This window comes from Pomacea canaliculata, linkage group LG9 (genome assembly GCF_003073045.1).
Source record: "Pomacea canaliculata isolate SZHN2017 linkage group LG9, ASM307304v1, whole genome shotgun sequence".
NCBI classification, from domain to species: Eukaryota; Metazoa; Mollusca; class Gastropoda; order Architaenioglossa; family Ampullariidae; genus Pomacea; species Pomacea canaliculata.
The window spans coordinates 19,191,133-19,213,268 of NC_037598.1; the positions used below are offsets into that span (position 1 = coordinate 19,191,133).

General features: G+C 37.6%; 1 protein-coding gene across 7 annotated transcripts in view; it reads left to right on the forward strand.

Moving 5' to 3' along the window:
- Positions 1–21,936, forward strand: part of LOC112572325 (ankyrin repeat domain-containing protein 26-like) — a 30,354-nt gene extending 8,418 nt beyond the window's left edge. For 2 of the 7 annotated variants that reach the window (XM_025251945.1, XM_025251946.1), the window contains exons 12-33: positions 2,595–2,681; positions 3,396–3,500; positions 3,849–3,983; positions 4,105–4,269; positions 4,535–4,591; positions 5,418–5,537; positions 5,852–5,898; positions 6,235–6,376; positions 6,694–6,882; positions 7,403–7,609; positions 7,810–7,929; positions 8,195–8,221; positions 8,732–8,803; positions 9,206–9,304; positions 10,692–10,742; positions 11,949–12,022; positions 12,280–12,349; positions 13,305–13,463; positions 15,778–15,963; positions 16,145–16,326; positions 16,453–16,625; positions 16,973–21,936. In XM_025251945.1, coding sequence (XP_025107730.1) covers positions 2,595–2,681; positions 3,396–3,500; positions 3,849–3,983; positions 4,105–4,269; positions 4,535–4,591; positions 5,418–5,537; positions 5,852–5,898; positions 6,235–6,376; positions 6,694–6,882; positions 7,403–7,609; positions 7,810–7,929; positions 8,195–8,221; positions 8,732–8,803; positions 9,206–9,304; positions 10,692–10,742; positions 11,949–12,022; positions 12,280–12,349; positions 13,305–13,463; positions 15,778–15,963; positions 16,145–16,326; positions 16,453–16,625; positions 16,973–17,091 — 2,586 coding nt within the window. In that variant the 3' untranslated portion in view covers positions 17,092–21,936. The remainder of the gene's footprint in view (positions 1–2,594; positions 2,682–3,395; positions 3,501–3,848; positions 3,984–4,104; positions 4,270–4,534; positions 4,592–5,417; positions 5,538–5,851; positions 5,899–6,234; positions 6,377–6,693; positions 6,883–7,402; positions 7,610–7,809; positions 7,930–8,194; positions 8,222–8,731; positions 8,804–9,205; positions 9,305–10,691; positions 10,743–11,948; positions 12,023–12,279; positions 12,350–13,304; positions 13,464–15,777; positions 15,964–16,144; positions 16,327–16,452; positions 16,626–16,972) is intronic. The other 5 variants (XM_025251948.1, XM_025251947.1, XM_025251949.1 and 2 more) reach the window with 5 other exon arrangements.
- The last annotated feature ends 200 nt before the right edge of the window (positions 21,937–22,136 follow it).

A 22,136-nucleotide genomic window follows, 5' to 3' on the forward strand; every position in this document is an offset into this window, starting at 1 on the left:
CAGACGCTAACCACAGCGAGACAACATTCGCACCAACTACTAGGAGATGAGAGCGCAACCACACCACAAATACACACAAAAACACCCCACCACTCATCAAACACGACAGGTAGCAATATAAAAGCCACTATATGTGACAGCCACACAGCCTGGAATTCGGATTTCACGCGGTTATTATCTTTTCTAGGCCCACCAGAGATTTGCGCTTCCTGCCACCACCGCTAAGGTGTTAAATTTGAACAACTCATTCTTATCGTCTGCCACTTTTGAACATCAAACACATCCATCTAGCCTTAGCAAACACCATGATCACTGCCCCACTCACAGCCACATATTGAGTGTGTATGTGTTTCTAGCTGGACAGAGGAGAGAGAAAACTAGAAAAGCACACCTGCCTGGAGATGAACATAATGCCACCGTAAGCTGCAGGAGGCAAAGCTAAATGCATGAGGCAGTATGAGCAGCTGTTACAGCCGCACAACCAAGGAAACTACTATCAAGCAACAGCAGGCAGTGAGAGCTTACTGTAGCCAGCAGCCCACACTCGTCATACGTAACAAAAAAATTTGCGGCGGCAATGTCATATAATATGAATAAGGGAGAGGCAATTTTGATCGAGGCATCTAGGGAAGTGTTAGTTTAGAACTAAATATTAGGGTTTAATTCCCTTGGTTTGATCTATAATCCTTGAGGACCCATAGGGCTGCCTGCAACAACCCTCCAGACAGCATCGCCAGTTTGGGCAGCCACACTTTAGTTGAAGGCACCATTGTGGTTCCAAGTAATCTCAACCTTTGCCTCGCTGCTCATACACATATCTAACTTTTCTCAAAAGTCTGCTCTTGTTCTCCACTGCATCCGTATATCCCCTCTGAGAAGGTTCCCCAGCCACGTGGCATGGCTGGCAATGGTGTCGCTGGTAATGACACAGGGTTTGCATCCTATCCAGACCCCCATTTAGGGCTTTGTGATGTCTTGGCTATGGGCATTCTGCTTACGGAGTTATTTCCACAGAAGACATGCTGTTATCGGAGATTCTTTAAGGGCCCATCAATTATTCCAGAAATGGTGTAGGCCAACGTTCTCACATGTGGGGCCGCGCGAACACGACCACCCTGGGGGGCTCCGCGAAACACGTGCCTACAGGGGGCTCAGCGAAGGTGGTCCTTATACATTTCAAATTATTTATACGGTATTAGTGAACTATTAAGCAATTAGATTGCAGAACTCCGCGTCTCGCCCTTCCAGCAAATGAAAAGTATTTCCTAGGCCATTTTCACTTCGTATCATGTGTGAGCAACGGAATGGATTTTCAGATTAAGCAGCACTAAAGTCTCAATACAGAACTTCGGAGTGGAACGCAGAGGCTGAGGCTGCGAATTAGCAGTGGGTACGAACATCGCACAGGTTCAACTTCTCTATGCAACAGCAAGCAGGCTCAACCTTTACTCATTATTATCAAAGTGAGTGCCCAATAAAAATAATATTTTATTATTAGGCACCAGCAATTGGCTTTAGTAAAAAATTTTCATTACAAACAGTTATAACTCTTGCAGATACGCAACCTCTTGGTCTTCTCAACGTTGTTGATTATTTCTCTCCCTCCGACGCCGTTCGGCAGCGTGTCGAAACGTTAACGATATGCTTTACTCCACCCCCACTCTTCCTCAACCGACCCCTAAAGCTGGAACTAAGGGCCTAAGGTCCGCCGTCTTTAAGTTGTGGCGGTCACAAGTAAAAGGTTGAGAACCGCTGGTAGTAGCATTGGATTGGAAAAAGTTCTGGAGCTTGTTGTTGATGGTGTTTGTCACTCTCCAGGTTTCAGAACCATACAGTAGGACTGCCTGCACATTTGTGTTGAAGATGTGGGTCTTACTGTGGAAGGATAATGCTCAGGAGTTCTAGATGGGGTGTAGGATGTTAAAAGCATGCCTGGCCTTGTTGATGCGGCTTTTGGTATCATCATCTGCTCCACTGTCCATGTTGACAATGTTCCCCAGATACATGAAGCGATCCGTTTCCAGGATGCTGTCTCCTAGAAGTTGGATTGGGAGTTCCTGCTTGTTTTTGATTCTCATCACTTTGATCTTTCTGCTGACCTTTAAGCCAGTCTTCTCTGCTTCCTCCATTAGTTTACTCAGTTTAGTTTGTGCATGCTGCCGCTGAATGAGATATCTGCATGATGTATAGTACTTACCCCTCCCCTTCCACACTCTGATCTGACTGTGGAGTGGCTGCCTGATTTCTTAAAAGGAATGGGGGAAGGTAACACAAAGAGGAAGAGATGGGCATTGCCTCACATAAAGCCATAGTAAATGCAATATCAAACTCTTCAGTCATTATAAAGCCACAAAACGTTTATCTTGGAAATCTGCTGCTTATATTTACAATTTTAAAAGTTAAAATTTTTTTTTGAGTGTTCTTTCAGCGAGATTTGATGATGACTTCTTTAAATGGTTCTATTTAAACTGAAAAAAATTGCAGCTAGTATTTACTTTTCCAAACCAGAAGAGGAAATTTCCTAGCAAGGGAGCTCAAATGATGGGGATGGGTGATAGGTACCTGCTTACATTCGTCTTGTGCTCGTTGTTCAGGTGGAGCATGGCCAGGGTGAATGTGGTGTTGACGGAAGTGGCCAAGAGGAAAGAGACAAATTAAATGCAGAGATATATGCTCTGAAGGTGATCTGTTTTTTGTTGTTACACTTTAAACATAAGAATAAACATGTAAGCTGTCGTTAACATTATATCTTTGTGATAAAGTGAATGTCTTGATACATTTTTTCAGTCATAATTTTTATACAACAATGTGATCTATGCATGTATGATCATTTTTTTATGTTGTTGGTGATGTTTTGATGGGGTTTTTTTTCCTGTTTTTAAAGAGTTTTCACCCCTTCAACATTTTTGCAAGAAGAGTGTTTTCCATTAGATAAATATTTAAAAAGTGTCATATGGTTTATACAATTTAACATCAGTTGTTTACTAGAATGATAAAAAACCTGTCACCTATGACTAGACTAGAATAAAAGACTGATTCAAGGAAAGGTTTAGGTGTTTACTGACATTTTTGTTAGGGGAGGTAGACTATATATTTGCCTTCTTTTTTGTCACAGTGATGTGTTCTTGTATACATCTTTCAGATTGCTACAGTGGAAAGCAAACATATAAATTTCCAAAAACTGCTTTTAAAAAGGAAAAATTTGGTTTTTGTTCTTGGCACCATGGAAAAGTAATGGTAGAAACTTTGCAATGTAGAAAATACGTTACAGTGTACATCTTTTAGAATGTTTGCATGTTTCAGTTGTGCAGAATTTTTATGGGCGTCTACAGATCTGCTATAGATTTTGCTGTAACTATTTTAAAGATCTGCTATATGCTGTAACTATTATACAGATGGAGATGGAGCGACAGAGGTCAAGATTGAAGGATGAGATCAATCTCATATACACAGAAAATGAAGAACTCCAGGCTAAAATAGAAGACCTCAGAAATGAGCTGGTAGGCATTCTATTTAAAATTATGTTCACATTCTTAGGCCCTCAGATTCATTTCTGTCTGTTATATCAGTCTGTCAACCCAATTGCATGTTTGAATTGAAACACACATTTATATGTTCCACACGATGAATTAATTGGCTGTTATCCTCTTGTTTTAGAAAGAGATCATTTGCAGAATATCTTAGTGGTTATGGGACACGATATCTGCTGTCAAGGCTTAACTTTGCTACAAGGTACTTTTATGATGAAAGGAAGAAAAAGAGAGAAGGATAAGAACGATAGCTAGAAGTGAATGACTTAATTGATGAAGGATGAAATTGATGAATCAAATCTGTTTTCTGTCACACAGAAACTGAATGAAGAAGCATTTGCCCATGCTACAATTCAGTATAACATGCAGGCTGGCAGCCTGCGCACAGAAGTCATTGCTATCAACTCAGCTTTGGATAAGGAAAGAGTGACCAGAGAAAAACTAGATGCCGAGGTGAGCAAACATTCCATGAACACAGAACTCAGCTGTCTTCAGGACATTGATCATAACGTGCCAAAGTTTAGCAGTCACCTAGTTATGTTTTTATTCAAGCAAAGTCTGGTGTCTTTTGCAGTTGGACTCGCTCCAAAAACGCATGTTGAGCTTGGGTCAGGAGAAAGACAAAGCTGTGCAGGTACGTAATGAACTGGAGAGAGAGATTCAGCGAGAGCGACAGTCTTGGGTTCTTGACATGGAGCGTAAAGAAGATGAAATCAACAACCTCAAAGAAAGCATTCAGGTAGAATTATCTTCCATATTTTCTAACTTATTTTAATTAAAAGATATATTAAAATGTTTTCGTCTGATCCAAAAGATTGATCTGTTTATTAACAATGATTTTTAACTAAGAAAATGCAAAACAGATTTTATGGTGACAAACATTTAGAAAATGTTTTTAATATTTTGCTTTCTAAAAAATTTTCAGAGATATTTTCAGTAAAATGTAGCTTTGTGTTCTGACTTTATTATTATTAATTTATTGTTCAAATACTACTTTGTTACAGCATCAGAATCAGAAGATTCTGGGAATGGAGTCAAAACTATCTGCTATGGAGAATGAGGTTAGATATAAGGGTTTAATCAACATTTGCTATGTGGATGCTGCTTAACTGTTGTTTAGCAGAGGAGTGGAAACTTATTTGAGTCAAGAAAATATATTACAGTGGCTTATAAGATTTAATGTTTGGAGACTTATGAGATAGTGCTAATGAAGTATCAGAGTGTGGTTAATCCCTTACAGCCAGCCTCCTTTCAACGATCTGAGATGCAGCTTTAAAGCTGAGGTGACAGAATGTTAAGCGAGACATCTCAGAGCATGATCAAGTGACAGACATTAGGAACTTTGGCCAGTTTGAAGCCGGCAGTACTCCTTTACATTAAAGTTAGGCATTACTGTTTTTACATGGTGGCCACCTTGCAAACTACCACAACTTTTGGTGTTTTTCACAAATATGACAGTGTAGCAAGACCTGCAGTCTAACCCTAACCCTATGCAGTCCAGACGTAATATTAGGACATCTAGTAAGGGTTTGTTGCTTGCAGCTAAGACTGGTGAGCCTACCATTGACATGCTGTGCAAATTACAACTTTCACAAATTGTGACATTTGGCAGAGCATTTTTATATATTCTGACATATCTTCAATTTTCACATTTTGGCAATCCCTGACTTTTGGAGACGGGGATTAACCTACTGTAAGGCATTATTCTACAAATATTAGCAGAACAAAATGTTGGCTGAACCATCTGTCTGGTAATTTTGTCTGTTAATAGTATTGCAGTTATTTTGCTTTCCTTTTCACTCCTGACAGGACTTGACTGCAATCTCTGTGTCAGCCTGCACTTGTTTGTTCTTGAAATATACTTAATTGCACAAACTATGTACACAGCTGCATGTGTCAAGCACATTGCTGATGGAGAGGACAAGCCAACTGCAGCACTTGAAGCAAGAGGTGGAACGCTACAAGGCAGCTCAAGACAACCGTGATTCAAACATCCGCTTGGAGAAGGTTGGCATGTAGCTGATACAATGAGTGTTGGATACTTAAAGGCATAGCTGCTGAAATTTATTAGACGTGCTTTGGCTACTTCATCATATGAATATGGGAACCATGTTAAACATGCAGGCATGCTTTTTCTGTGAAAGTTATTAAAAAAGTAAGCTGTAGCTTGGTGAACGTTTTCATGGTTATTTCAGATAAGTGACAGGACTTATGCTTGTAATGTGCATCGAAAGTAAAGTGAATGCAACTAGAATTCTGGGGGTTATGGTGCATTATGCTGCACGACAATTGTTCAGACCTCTTCTTGGTTCACATTTCAGGAACTGACAACAAAACTTCAAGTGAAAATAGAAAACTTGCAAGATAGGTGAGGTTTTGTACACTTCTGAAAAAAAAAGTCATGTGGTTGCTTTTGTCTCTGAAACATGTTATTCACATTATTTTACATTGAAATGTAGCATGCGTGAAAGAAGAAAACAATAATGATATCAGCATGGGCTGCAGATAGAATGTCTGAGCATGAGGAAGACATAAACTTACACTTTGCCAGATAACCTTCTACATCTTTCTCAAGAGGATTCTATTTTTTATGTGTTACTGATCACTTCTTCTTACAGAGGAAAGAGGGTAATTTAGCTTTTTAAAAATTTTATAAACCAGTATCAGTTTTGAACTTTCTCCTTTAAACTGTTGTCTTTTGCAGGCTAACACAATCACAACATGAAGTGTTGTCCTTGAAGCAACAGCTTGAAAGCCAGCATGCTGCAGGGCTTGCCGCCTCAAGTTCTGACTCCAATGAGAAATTAAATACTATAATCTCCAGCCTTCGTTCGGACAATGACAGGGTATCTTGTGGGGAAATGGGATGCAGGGCTTGGGAGTTGAAATGTTCATGGTTAATTATTAGTTTATAATAATATTGTTAATGGGTAGCCACTTCCCTGCTGTCTCTTCATAGGCAATTTTGTTTGGAACACACTTTGTCACCAGAACCAAAACTTGTCAGTTATTGTCATTAAAAATATGACCATTTTCAAAACAAATCCTGCTTTTATAACCAAAACTTAAATGCCTCCTCCAGTCTTTTTTTTTTTTTGTGATGAGGGGTGGGTGACAATTTCAGCATAACACCAGGCCATGACCTGCTGTATGTCTCTCACAGGCCAAGGGGATGCTTGAGGAGCGAAATAACAGTCTTCTAGAGCAAGTTTCGCAGTTGAAAGAGGAAGCAAGAAATGCTGATAACCGCTGCATTACTTTAGAGGCTGAATGCAGGCGACTGCAAGCTGACTTGGCAGAAGTCAGCTGCAAGTTGTCTTTGTCGGAAGGTCAGCTGCAAATGATGATAAAGGTGATTAGCCATTTCTAATCAAGCTTATTTGTAAGGTTGTTAAATGAGTTTAATTACTATTTGTTTAATCCATAGAAATTATTTAAGCTTCTTTAACTGTTTTTCTAATTGCTGTTTGTATATTTTAATGTTTTATTTGCCAGACCAGTCAGATTTTTTTTGTTTAGTCGTATGATCATTTTCAATGGATTTTTAATTTTTTTATTTGATTTATTTTTGTTCAGATGAAGTACTGCTAAATGTATGCCAACCACACTTCCATACTACATGTGATACTGTACTGTACAGGCCCATATTACTATTATTAAAAGGGATATAGACATTAGGCATTGTTATATTAATATTGAAAGTGAAAAAAGCATTAAATATTCTCATTATTATTATTGTTAAGAATGATAATGGCATTAGACATCTCTTATTATTATTATTAAAAGTCATATAGCGTTAGACATAATCTTATGCCAAAAAAGGACAAAGAGTAAAGGTGATTTTTGTGCGTGTTTGTGTGTGCCACAAACAGGCGCGGGATGAGCTGGAGCACGAATGTGGACGTCTGAAGCTAGAAGTAGAAAAGTCAAATCAAAAGTCTGGCATTGCACAAGAAAAAGTATTGGAGGCCCAGACCAGAGTGTCTGAATTGACTGAGCGGCTAGACCGGGCAGAACGTACCTCCACCCAGCATCTGGCCAACACTTCTGCCAGTTTCACTGCATTCACCCGTTCTAAGGTTTTTTCATTATTTTTTTCCTTCTCTCACTTTCGAAAGAAAATGACTTGTAGTTTGCATATGTCTTAGAAACAACAGCAGCATGATGGGGTAGCCAGACATGTCAGGTAATTGTTGTGGTTGTTGTATATGAGAAACATATACTGTGTAGAAAGAACAGAAATGTGACAGATGTCTGTATGTGTGGAGGTAATTTGCAGGAAGAGCTAGAAGACAACATGCATCGCCTTCAGGTTGACAATGCTCGTCTGGAAGCAGAATTGCGCCATGAGCGGGATCGGGCAGAAATGCTGCAGGCAGAACTCTCAGATTCTGATAAGGTAGTGGGTTCTTTACTATCACCATTGTTTCTAAGCTGTTGAGCATTTATAACCACTCATATGCTGGCAGCTTCCCAAAAAGTAGACAGTATTTTGGCAGTTTATTACACCATTCATGAGCAAATTACAAACATGAACAAACAATTATTTTTTTTTTAGATTTACCAGAAATTTTTTACAAAGTTAAACAGTGACAAGCTTATATGTCTCCTCACAAGTTTTGTAAATTTTGTTTGCCTGTATATGTATATATTTAATTTTTCAGATATCTTCATATGGAAAGAATTTTAAGGTACACAAGCTTTATGCTGAATTCGTTCTGGTTGCATGTAGAGTTGTCAAAACGTTGACACTGCTTTTGACAGAAATGTGCGGTGGAATTATTTTATTGATGAAGTTTTTAAGTTTGGTTTCTGTCTTGATCATAGATTGCAGAATATGTGAAGTCTTGTAGGAGTCATAAAGCTGAGGAGACATGATTGTAGATAGCAGACTGTGTTAAGTCCTGTTGGATTCATAAAGCTGAGGCAGTCTATTATCTAAGGAGTTTCTTTCCGTGCTTGTTCTCCATGACATTGGTATCAAAACATTTGTCTTTGACACTTGGCTATGGATCATAATTATTTGATGTTGTTGTGGGGGAATCATGATCTGAGAAGCTTTGTGGATTCTGCTTCTGGAGCTGATAGATATAGAGCTTCACAACACTTGCAATGCATCAGGTGAGATATAACCGAGCAAAGGTGCATTTGTGTTTGTTAAAGTGAAGAATGTTTTGAAGATAAACATCTGGTCTTGATAGGTGCGGAATTCTCTGGAAGCTCTGTGCTCAAACCTCAAGTCAACCACAGCACACTTAGAGGAGAAGCTAGGGGTAAGGTCCAGACAATATACCATGGATGCTGAAATTATAATGTTAGCAACCCTTTGCTCCTTGCATGGGATAATTATACTTTAAGGAAATTTATAGGTCTTGTTTTTGTTTGATTCCATTTAGACACCTGTGAAAAGTGAAATTTAACCAGTCTTTCCACAAAATTCTCTCTTTTGTAGAATGTTATAAATAGCTGTAAAGTATCACAGTAAATAATAACAGCTCATCTAAATGGACCCAGGCTATTTACTGCATAATTCTGACTGTTGTTGTGTTAATGCTGTGGGACAAAAGACTAGTCATAATTCAGGAACTGCACATTATGGAGGCAGTAAAGAAAGAACTTTGGTCGGCTTCTGTTTGAAGTGCTTCATGCAACAAATGCTGTTGGTTAACTTATAGGAGGAAGCAGCTTCTCGTGTAATATTTGCCAGCGAGGCCAGGGATTCTAAAGGGCTCTTGGAACAAGAGCTTGCTGCTAGATCCAGGTTAGGTCTTAGGGTGAGTTCAACAAGTCTACCTTTCAGCATGTTTATGCCTGTGCATATGATGGCTAACTGTCAGCCTCGCACTGGCTAGCTTCGTCTGCATGTATTGCTCTTAAGACGTAGCTGCTTGTTCAAGACATCAGGTTATCTGCGTGAAGTGATGTCAAGCCTTTTGTGTTTATGCATTAGCATGAGATGGAAGATCTTACAGTTTGCTGCACCACTCTAGCCATTGTATTATCAAGTTATGAACTGTAAAAGAGTCTGACTGTTCACTTAATCACAACTTTTTTCTTTTTGATTATCTGAAATTTAGTCAGTCAGGATCTTTCCATTACCTGAATTTTCCCTCTATAATTATTGGGGGTGTTCCTTCGCGAGGGGGGAGATAATCTGCAAGAAAGAATCCAGAACTTATCAGACTTTTTTGTGCTATGTTCTGGCACTCACATGATTAATATATGCATGTTTGTATGTACGCTCATAACTATGTATGCTTGCACACATATACAGTCATGATATATCATAAATGTGTATTGTTGAAAGTCAGGTTATGTAAATGTGCTTGCATTCATTAGGTTGTGCAGATAATTGTGTTATCTACATCTGTACATTACACATGCTCATGTTTTATATATGTCTTTCTTTGTAGACATGCATGTTCACACTAATTTGAGAGTAAGACGGTCAGTCACATTGGTAGTGCATGGTTACAAGTAGAGAAACTAACATCAATGGAATTCACTTGTATGAATTCACACATGCACTGAATATTCATGCTGGCACTGGAGAGGTTTAAAGATTATTCTGTTTTATAAAAGACAACGTCACAATTTTTTTTCTGCATTCCTGAAATCGGCAGCAGATGATGCATGTCACAGCATGTACATACTGTTTGATAACTACAGTAAATGTTGGCCAGATCAGTATTTATGTTTTTGAAATATGGTTGTTATCAGCTTTTGTATGTCTTGTGCATTTATCTGCACGAAAGATTTTGTATTACTTTTACTGACAAGTAGTTCAGTGTATAAAATGGATGGACATTAGTACTGGATGTTGAACAGTTTTCTGTATTAAGCCCATACAACTTTGTACCATGTGAATCAGTCCTCTGTTTGGAGACTGTGAATATGATATAATGTGACAAGAATATTACATATGAATGGGTACCTGTGATCAGATTTATGAATTGCATCTTGGTGGAGGTGGATTTTGACAGTCTATGCTGACAATAATAGAATTACAAGGCTCCTATTGAATGCATGACTACAAATCAACTTGATCTTCCACACTTGCTGGTTTCAATAATTTTTTTGCACAGAATAAAGATGAGAATGGCCTTGTAATAACATTGCACTGTGCTGTGCACAAAGCTTGATTTGAACTTGAAATTGCAGGTGGTGAGGCTGGAGAAAGCTAACAAGATGGCCCAGATGAAAATGGAAGAGGTGAAGAGTGAAATTTTATCAAAATATGCATGGCATAAAAAACTGTTCTAATGTCAGTGACATCAGATATCTGTGGATAGTGGAGAACTTACGACTTAGTCTTCATGTTACTTTGTCATCAGCATGGACTTTTCATTTCCTGGGGTTTTTCTTCTTTGACTGTACCAGATGACATGATCTTAGGAGATAAAGGAAAGACAACTTTTTGATGGTTAAAGAGTTAGTGTAACCCTTTATCTCCTATGGTCATGTCATCTGGCAAGTCTCGAAGAAAAAGAATTTACTCTCAAAACTTTTTTTTCTTTGCTGTGGCCGGTAGTAGAAGAAAGTAACAGTGCTAAATGGTGTATAAATTCTATGAAAATAATGCCAAAAGGTAGAGGCATGGTTCTTTTATTTATGATTCAGATTCTGTAATTCTTGTAAGCTTGATTTGATCTCAAATATAAGCTTGGCGTGTTTGAGTTTTAGGTTACAAATTTCAGTCTGGATGTTCCATATCATCTGTAGCTTTCACTCTTTTTATTTTTGTTGGTTGAAAAATTTTGTGTATTCATTTTATTAGTATTAGAGCATGACACTAATTTGTGGTAGAGCTTATAAAATAATATTAGTGACAAGGGGTGTTAGGACAAGTTTATGCCTTTGACTGGGCCAACAAGTGTTACAGACGTGTGTGCATAGTTATGTGACTGCACATGAGATGTTGTAGAAAAATCTGTTTTCATATAAATCTTGATATTTCTGTCTGTTTTTGTGTCCTTGTGTGTGTTGACGCTACCCTTATGAGTCTTAAAGTTTGCTTTTTGCATCAATGGGCATTTTTCTTTCTTTTGTAAAGATCTTGACTGGTTTTTGTATTATTATTATCAAAACTCCAGTCCAACATAAGTTGTTGTATTTCTGCAGTACTTAATGCTTAATTGTTTTAATATTTTCTTGTAGATTCTTATCCAAGATTTTATCTTGCAGGTTTTTTTTTTTTTATTGTGGATAAAAAATTTACATTCTGTTTTAAAAATAAAATCCAAAGTGTTGAGAACCAGTCCTGTGGCAGAGAGGAGACTTTGGGATGTATAACAATTTTTACTTTACCTCTCCTTTGAATTAAAAAAAAATCTGCATTAAATCAGTAAGTGGAAGTCGTGACAAGGAGAGAATTAGAGGATTTGTATCGTTAGTAACACACTGTCTTTCTGTCTTTAGGCGAGGCGAATGACTGGTAACTTGGAAGGACAGAATGCCAGTCTTGAAGCTCAGTTGGCAGAAAAGACTCAGACGTAAGCATTCTCCATAATGGAACTAAATAGTTTTCAAAATCATTTTTATGAAAAAGATTTGAAGTGTTTTTCCTTATCAAAAATAAATGTCTTGGTGTTGGAAACCTTTGGATCATTTTAATTTTCCGTCAGAAAAATTTAGTGGTGTATTACTGTACCACTTTATGATGTAAAAGTTATGGTTTGCATTATTTCGTTTATTTATTCATCAGTATTGTCATGGCAGTTTGATGAAAGGCTGAATTGGCATGTTGCAGGACTGTACGTTTACAGAAAGAGGTGGCTAATTTGAGAGCTCATCTTAAAGCTGCAAAGAAGAAATTGAAAGTGAGTGGTATCTGAAGACATAAAACTTAGATTGGTGGTCTGTAAGGTTTGGGTAGTTCCTAACCGCTACAATGGAAATGGGTACTAGTCAGTAAAATACAACCAGCTTTATTTGGCTAATTCACATAACTCCTATAACCATAATTTGTTTGCATTATTACCTTTGCAGTCTTTGTTGGTTGGAAATGAACATATACATATATTTTTTCCCTTCTCAGTTTCAGTACATAACTTCTGCAAGCATGTGTGTTACTTGCATTTCAAACAAGCTTTGCACATATTTTCAGAGAATGATGACTTTATTCAGTATTTGTTCATATTATGAGTATCCTACCTCATTGGTTTAACACATCTGTTGGAAATTATTGTAATGAATTATGCCTCAGCTATAACATTGATAGGAGTCTTTCCTGTAAAGCATGTATTTATTGTAAACATGTATTTATTGCCCACATGCTCCTCACTCTCAACACCTCTAACTTTATCAGAGTTTAAAGGCAAGAAAGATACTTGCCAGTAAAGTTGTATAACAATGTTGTAACACATTGTTTATTGTGCATGACCAGGGTGTTATCAGATGGTGCTAGTTGCAAGAGTTGATCTTTGTTTATGACCTCATTGCCTAACATTTAACTTGTAGTATGCGAGGAGAGGGAGCAGTATTATTTGAAAAGGATTACCTCTCTTGTTTCAAAAATGTTTGACCATGATACCATAGCAGATATGTATGAAAAACTAAACCATCAGTCACATCAGTTTTAAAATAACCACTCAGCTTGTGGGAGCAGCATAGTAGATCTGATAAAAGCCACATTCAAATTTGTTAAGAAGCCATTGTTGGATAATGCAACAAGATTTGACACAGATTTTGAGAGGTCATGTATTCAAAATAAAGAAAAAAAAACAAGAAACAGAAAAAAGCCCTTTATGAATATGAATGTTGATGGTATGACAGGAAGGAGGCAATACAGCCCTTCCCCTGGGGGCAAGCCAGTACTTAGAGTTTCAGAAGGAGATTCCCACAGAGAGTGGGAAAGTGTCCACCCCACGTGGTGGCGGTGGCGGTGACAACAACATTGACAGTCACCACCACTTTCACCACATCTACAAAAAGGTAACAGCAGTCAGGTTAAAGAAGCTTGCCAAGGGAGGTGGCCACTGTAGCCTTGTAGTTCAGTCTAGTCTCTGGGTTCGCCAGAAGAGAACACGCTGTATTGCCAACTTATGCTAGTCTTGAACTGTGCTTTGCATGCACCATCACCTTGTTGCTGAGCTTCATTATTTATCATCATGATCTTGTCTGGCTGACCAGTTCATGGTACAGATCATTGCTTGTTTGTGTGGCTGAACATAGAGACTGTCATCCTTTGCTTGATTAACAAGTGCATCAATATACTTACACCAGCTAGATCATGTGTGGGCAAAGTATGGCCCGCAGACGTCTTTGGACCGGCCCATCTGCTAAATATAAAGTGTACTTCTTTTCATTTTTTTATTCACCCTAGGTTAATTGATTAAAGTTTAATTAAAGTACCATTATGTACTCATTTGTTGCCCATTTCATTTTCACTAGGTTTGTTGTGTAGTCACCTGGTATTGGATTTGGGTATTTTACCAGCCTGCCGTATAGTTTACAATTTTGAGACCAGGCTGCAAAGGGAAAACTTTGCCCACCCCTGAGCTAGACAGTGTTTGGCTTATCAAAATAGATGTGTAGAAAATTTAAGCTTGCCAGAAAAGGGTTAAAACTCTGGAGATAAACTCACCTAAGCAAATTTTGCTTATCATCTGGGGCTTAAGGGATGGAATGAGGTAATAGCCGAGTTCTGAGACTTAGCAAAAGTGGTGTGTTATTGATGGAACAACCATGATACAATCATAAGATGTGAAGTAGATAGAACTACATCCAAGAGCAGAGAGAATGTAATGATGCATGCTGCAAACGTACACTTGTCCATCGATCATATGTCACTTAGACTTCATACATTAGATCACAGCAAACAAATTTGCTTACTGCTTGGCCAAATTACAAAAAAAAATTTTGTTTAGAAATGTATTTCTAGTGTCCTGCTTGCCCAGTCAACAATGTAAACGATGTTTACCTATGCTTTAGAAGAGACAAGAGACTTGATACACATTTCTAAAACAAATTTTACTTGAGGAAAAATTTATTTTTTATCCATAAAAATCTCCTGTAATTAAACCAGCAAAACACAAATCATTTCTTTTGATTCTCTCTGAACTCCTTTAAGTTTTTTTTTCTTTTGACTCTTTTTAAAAGCATGACACATGAAAAACTCATGGGCTACCGCAGCAGTCATTTCCATTTTTTTGAGTTTAATTTTTTCTTCAAAATAAGCATATAGACTAGTTGTTAGCATAATTGATTCTTGCTTTGCAAAGACTTTTAACAGTTAGATAACATTAATAGTCTACATGATGTGCATTTAACAGATCTGAATAGCCATTGAAGAAGCTTGTTGAAGAACCTTGGTTTTTTTTTTTCCTTACCTATTCTCTGGCTTCTGGGATTTGCAATTTGCATGTTGTGAGTTATTTGCATGCAGCATTTAGTGTCAACTTGATGTGCATGAAAATAAGTGAGAATTAAATATGAATAATTGATTCCACCTTGAAAGCATTTGTATGTCATTTAAAACTCAGGTGGAACACCATCACCATGGCTGGCAGTCGCCTTAAAATTTTCTTTCTACCCTTAGTCTTCTGATATTAAATTGATATTAAGGATTTTACCATTATTGACCAATATGTTAAACTCACTCTGTTGGATATCCATTTTTGAAGATCTGGTATTGATTATAATGTATTGATGAAGCATATTTGTCCAATCTGTTACCTTACTCAAGCTGTATAAATCAGCTGACCTGCAGGTGGTGGCTTAAACCCCATATTCATTGCATCTGGGAGGCCTGCCTAAAGCTCTTGAGCGGGTACTTGATTGATATGGCTCTGCCAGTAAAGTAGATTTAATCTGCCAATTAAAGGGTAAAATGGCAGGGATTGTCATTTTCAAGATAAAGTGGGAAAATATGATGGTGCAGAATTGTTTAGTAAATATCAGCTTTGTTGATTTATAATGTGAAATTTTTCTTTTTTTCCCCCTCCCCATAATGCTTTTGTTCTTTTTCTCCAAATAAAAACATCAACATTATTGTCTATTTGAAGGACATTAGAGCATTTTACCCAAGGATAAATGGCTGATGCCTGTGAATAGGTGTCATGCAAGCTTTTTTAAATATGTTTTGCCTGCTGCTTTGATTCATCTGAGCCTCTAGGGCAGAACTTTTTCTTGAGAATCATCGGCATGATTCTCTTTTCTCCTTTATTGTTTTTTTAACAATATATATAGAACAGTTACATGCTTGATTATGAAAATAAGGTGAGACCTGCCTCTCTTGCCTTGACAGGAAGGTGGGTTTACTGACTTGGAGAACCTACAGCAGGAACTAGAAGCCAAATATCGCAGGGAACTCAACCGCAAGCTGGAAGAGGTCAATGCTTACTTGGAAAACCAAGCCAGGGCTAACGATCGCCTTAATAACTCACACTCTGAAAATGAAGCCAGACTTCAAGCCGACAAACGACGGTTGGAGGTTAGTTACAATAAAAATGTTCATTAAACATCCAGTTCTCATTATTTCTGTTACTTTATATATACTAATTTATAAATCTGTTGTACCACTTAGGGCTGTGTAAGAAGCATACTAACCTAAGTTCTTCAGTAATGAAAGATACAGAAATTATTGCAGTTTTCACTGCATCATACATTTTCAGGAGGAGAACTCAAATCTGCGGCTGCAGTATGAGCAAGCCGTGGCACAGCGAGAGAGTCGAGAGACTGAGGCACGTCACTACAAACAGCTGTATGAAAGTGAGTTGCGCTGGCGAAGCAGGGTTGGTGACCAGCTGTTCATGTCATCCTCTGAGAAATCTTTGCTTCATGGGCTTCGACTGGGGTGAGTATAAATCAGCCTCATCCTCTTTGCATCTCTCATCTTCCCATGTGTCTGTGTATCCTTGCATGCATGTGTTTCTGCCAGATGGTGTAATGAAAATATCAATCTCTGAATTTCTGGTGACAGTTCCACTGAGCGGTTAAAACCCAAGCTTCACAACAGCATCGGAAACCTTAGCATGTCTGCTTTAACAGATGGCTATGTTGATAGCAGTCAGATTGGTGCAAATCACAGCGAGGCCCTTAGCAACAAAATCCGAGCAGAGCTGGACCGAAGTATTTCCAAGCACTTGGAGGCTGGTAAGGAATTAATTTATACTCATTTACAACACAACCAATGGCTTTGCTTGAGAACTATTTTTATTTTGGGTGGTAAAGAAGCCACTCCTTGTTTGGCCCCATTCCTTGTTTTGCAGGCAAATACATGAATGTGAAGACATCATGGTAAGCCATATATGCAGATTTGTTTGTGGATGTGTAGATGTGTACATATTTGTAGATATATCCACCTGTGTGTGTAAGATCTGAAGGTCACATGGTTAGTGCATTGAGTCTTAGCAATGCTGATTGAAAAAAACAAAACTTGTCCTTATATTGTTTGAGCAATGTCAATAGACTACTGACAACTATATTTCTTCTGTGTCCAGCTCCTCACAAAGATATTATGCCAGTGGTTCATGACTCAGAGCACCTCCTCTTGAGTCACTCACTGGCCCAGTCCAGCCGTGATTACATTCAAGTTCTCAAGCGCAAGTATTGTGTCTGACCTTGACACTGTGAATCAACAGGCAATGCCAAGACCACCCAAGCCTCTGACTTGTTGTTATTGTGGATGTTATTGGCCAGATGTATGGGGATCTGTGTTTCACATGTCAAACATCACCTTACTACCTCCTTGACAGGCACTGTTTGCTTTTCTCAGGTTAAAGCACAAAGCAGCCTATTTTAAAGATCATCGCTGTTTTTGTGTTGATTTATTACAGTTTTATTGACCCTTTTTATTTAAAGGGGATGGTAAACTGGCTGATGAATCAACACAATTTTTTCTGTCCACATATTTGGCTGTGTAAGGAAGATAAGATGAGGTAGAATTTTTTTTGTTTCTTGTATATTTACACATACTGTCCAGTGCTCCTGCAAAACTTAAATCCAATGATAACAAAGTGTCTGTGAGAATAAGATGAAGATTAAGTAATGAAATCATGAAGAAGCCAAATCATGTTTGATGACTCTCCTGTGTTTTTTGAGTGTTTCTTGCTAGAATTTATGTCTGTAGTCAAAGGACAATGACTTGGGAGTGAAGCAATCAGCAGTTATTTAGAGAAATCTGTTCCCAGCATGGAACAGAAATAAAAGAAGGCTCTAGTTATCACTGACCAAATAAAGGGTTTAAAAAAAAACATTGTGTAATATGTGAGCGCCCGTCCATAACCTTCCTTGCAATATGTTTTCTGTGATATGGTCTGAGCTCATGCTTTCTCTGTATATGACAGTATGAATGTTGTCCATTGTCCATGAGTGCACAGGGCTGTCATGCAGCAGATCACAAGAGAAGGGTAGAAACCCAGTGTGGGTGGGGAGCTAGTCAGGGTTTATTTGTTGGTGGTGACCGAGTTTAAATGCATGCTTTTTTTTTTGTTGCTTTTCTTTCTTTTGATGATTGCATGTTACAAGATTTAACTGACTTAAACTTCAATGCAATCCAAGCTTGTGCCCAGTTTAGTGTGAAAAAGTGTTCTTTTTAAAGATGGGAGAGGCCAGTAGTATTCTAACAAACAGATACATGTCTTCTGTTGACAGTGTACAAATATTAGCAGTTTTAATAACCTGAAAGAAAATGTGGTTGGCAATGCTTGTTAATATTTGTTTTTATGTACTGGTGCAATTATATTGGCTTTGCTATACGCAACAAGTACCTTGCAGCATGTTGAATGCATAATACTTAGTTGCCTTTTTATCTTTCCCTTGTGAAAGAGGAATGGCTGTAAGTGGCTATTCATATTGTATTTACCTTAACTGCCAGATTAAAAAATGCATTTTCTCACCACAAATTAACAAAAGCAATTATTTCACCTCCCCTCCCCTACCCAAAGTCTCAAGTTTTTCTGTAGCTTAATCATTAGTGTTTCCCAGTAAGCAGTAGCATCCTTTTCATCTGATTTTTACCTGACTAGTAGTTAACAAACTGTGTTCACAGAGACTTAGATTCAAGTGTAATCTGCAGGTATAAGAAACCAAGGTCTTTACACTGTGTGTAGATACTTAACTCTTTATTAGTTCTTTCTTTTTGGCAGGTACAAGAATAATTTTCATAAGTAGATACAAATAGTTTTATCTTGTAGATATCAATATAGCTTTTTTATTAGCAGATACAAGTAGAGTTTTATGTCATTAGTGTATTCAATATGTGCATTTCAAATCAGTGTTTCCTGCTTGTGCGAAAATAAGTTACATCTCAGAAACAGCTGAGTTGGTTATGTAATCCGTCCACCAATATTTTCTAACCATGTCTCATTTGTGAACTTTTCTTAATTTTTTTGTTATTCTAATTTGGCGTTTTGAATCTTTCAAACTTGCATTTAATCTGATGAAATCAATTCATTGGTGGGCCTGCTTCACAGCAGGTGAGGACTTACGCTTTGCAGTGTCTTATGACCGTGTGTGGTACATGTATAAATCACTTTTGCTATGTAGAGATGGCCTATACTAGCTTCAAAGCCGTTTCTGATCACTTTCAGACACAGCCTTTTGCGCAGTTGTTAATACAGATGCACATTGTTTGAAAGTTTCATTTGCAGGGACCTTTTAAACTGAGTCTTCTTAACCAAACAGTAATGATTTCTTTGCATACATAAAGTCTTACCCTCTTGTATAAAAACATGAGTAATATGAGACATTTTTTTTATCATTCACAAGGAACTTTACACATTTTGGATGATACCAGGAACAAAATGCTTGTAGTCATATAAGCCTCAGTGTTTATACCATATTTTCTCATCTGTCTTCTTTCGTTTCATAGGATGAGGACTGCTGGCAATAACTGCTACAGCTTGAGTTGACTGTCCTGAGAGCTTATAAAAATAGTTTTTGATATTCAGCTTATTAAGTTATAAACCATTTTTAGAACATCTTTTGTCTAAAATATGTCGTAAATTCTGTAACATCTTAAAAATCTTTAAAAACATAAAGCTACCAGATTGTTTAACACTCATTTTAGTTATGCAACAGGGTTTTTATCTGTCACTTTATTGAAATTTTATCTTTTTACTTTGTTCTGCAGTCTGTCCATGATAAGAACAGCTTGAACAGTATTCTCAATATATATATACTGTATGTTTAAGGTAATTGGTGATCAACAAATTGTCAGAATAGCGTTCAGCAGTTTGTTTGTACCAGAATTTGTTTTATTGAGCTTGGGTAAACATTATGCTATGCCTTGTTTACAGAAGTAACAGGCACATGAAATTGTTTGTACTTTCTTCACTCCAGCTGCTCAATGACAGATGAATTGACTGCTGTGTATGTGTGCATGTTTGTGTGATGATGTAGGTGTGTCTTCAGAATGATCTAGATGTAAGATTGTTTTTAAATAGTTTTCTGATGCACCACTTGCCTTATCCTTATCTTGTTACTAGCACTTGCTCTGTCTTTATTTTTGTAACCTTTGTAATTGAACACACTTCCCGAGTATAATTGCCCACTGGGATTGATAAAATTGGTCATTCATTTCATTTGGGTTTTTGAAAGTAGTAAAATGCACTGGGGATGGGGACAAATACGACTAATCAAAAGGTGTCTGTGTCCACCCACCATAGTGCCTGCCATGTAGCAAACAAAGAAATGGAACCTGGCTACAAATTTTCGGCTTGCAAAGGTCAGTTCAGTGTAACAAAAAAGCAGTTGAAAGTGCTCTCATGCTGTTCATTTGAAAGTCTTCCTGCAAAGTTCACAGCTCCTGTGACAGCTGCACAGCCCTAACCAGATGCAGTGTCCTGAAGCATGAGCACAGTTTTGTGTGATTATGTATGCATGTGGATATGTATTTAAACATATGTACCTGCTTCATAAATTGTTCTCCACAGTGTTGCAGCTACTTGGGACAGTGATTTGGCTCTTGGTTTTGCAAATTGTGATAATGAATTGATATTAGGATGGTTTGTATGGTGAAGTTGGCTTAGATTTTTTTCCAGTCTTTTGTCTGTGGAGTATACTTGTTTCTGAATTAACCAACAGTTGCAGGGTACATTTCTACTGCAATAGAAAGTTAATGCTTGCAATGTTTACTTGGTGGTTTGGTGGACGCTCGTCCTGTCCACTAGCCTGATGATTTTATTTTTCCCCATAAACTTGAAAAGTTAAAGCAAGTTGTTGTAATGGGCTTGCATGTTTTACTTCAGGCAGAGATCACATTTTACACCACATTAAGTTACAACCTTATTTGTTTGCAGTCTTTTTTATTATCAAACCTGAATAGTGTTATTAGCAATTTTTTATTCACATATTAATACATACTATATATTGTGTGTACATCAAAGTATCTTTAGACAATGCTCTGACCCTAGTACAAAGGCAGGCTATATTTTAGGGTAAGTATTTTGGCCTTGTTAGCTGGGAGAACTACTTTTTCCTGCTATCTAAGGTATTTCATGGCTGCAAGTATAGCTCAATAATCCTGCATAGCAATGGTTGTTTTTTTTCTTTTTTAAAAAGGCAATGTGAGATTTTGCCACTTTTAAAATATATTTGAATGAACATTATTGGAACAGTTTTGAGGCCAAAACTGACTTGGAATAGAAGATATTGTGAAAATTTATACTCTTCTTTGATCCTTTTGAGTGTCCAAGTGAAACTTCTGGGCTAGATTGCAAAAATGTGTATTTCCATTTTACACATAAAGGATTCTATAAATTTTGTGTGTTAGAAAGTGTTTCAGCCACTTCTTTGCGTGAAAATGAAAAGCACAAACTTTGTGCATCCTAGCCTAACCTTCCATATAAAAAATCAAAGTGTAAAATTTTTATTATCTGTTTGTAGAGTATCAAACACTTACTTTGTACACAGAATGACCTTGAACGACTCCAGTAACTTCCAGATATCTTGTGTCATCTAGCTTTTGCACTGAAAATAATCGAGTAGATGTGCATCTGCAATCTGTTATAAAGGTCATTTGCCACAGCTCCTGGAGCTTTGCCTTGTGTTTCAGAGTCTACTTACCTTGAACTAGTAATAGACTACAGATTTACATATGCGTGGCCTCAAACTGATATTCTTAGTGCTGCAAGGTTGCACTTTGCTGAGGCAGACCTATTTTACTCCTGAAAGGTGTATTTTTTTTAAAGGTATACTTTCCAACTGATGCTATACAAACTGTAAGAACCTTTTGTCCACAATATAATGTGCTATATCTTACACCTTGTTTAAATAGTACAATATATACAAATACTGCAGTGGCAGTCTGTTATTTATATTACAGCATATACTTTTTAATAAGGTGACCAGACGTCCCGCGTTTGGCAGGACAGTCCCGCTTTTGACCTCGTGTCCCGCCTGAATATCGGGCGGGATGCCCAATGTCCCGCTTTCTGGGTTTCTGGCAAGTCCATCAAATGTCCCGCTTGTCTTTAAAAATCACTTTTTTCGGCGTTTTTTGACGGTGACGACACCATCATCGGCACGTGTCCCGCTTTCGCCCCCGAAACGTCTGGTCACCTTATTTTTAACCACTAACTTTGTGCATTGTGTTGGATGTTCTTGCATTTGTACACGTGTATTCAGATTTATATTATAAATTATATATCTCTAAATACATGA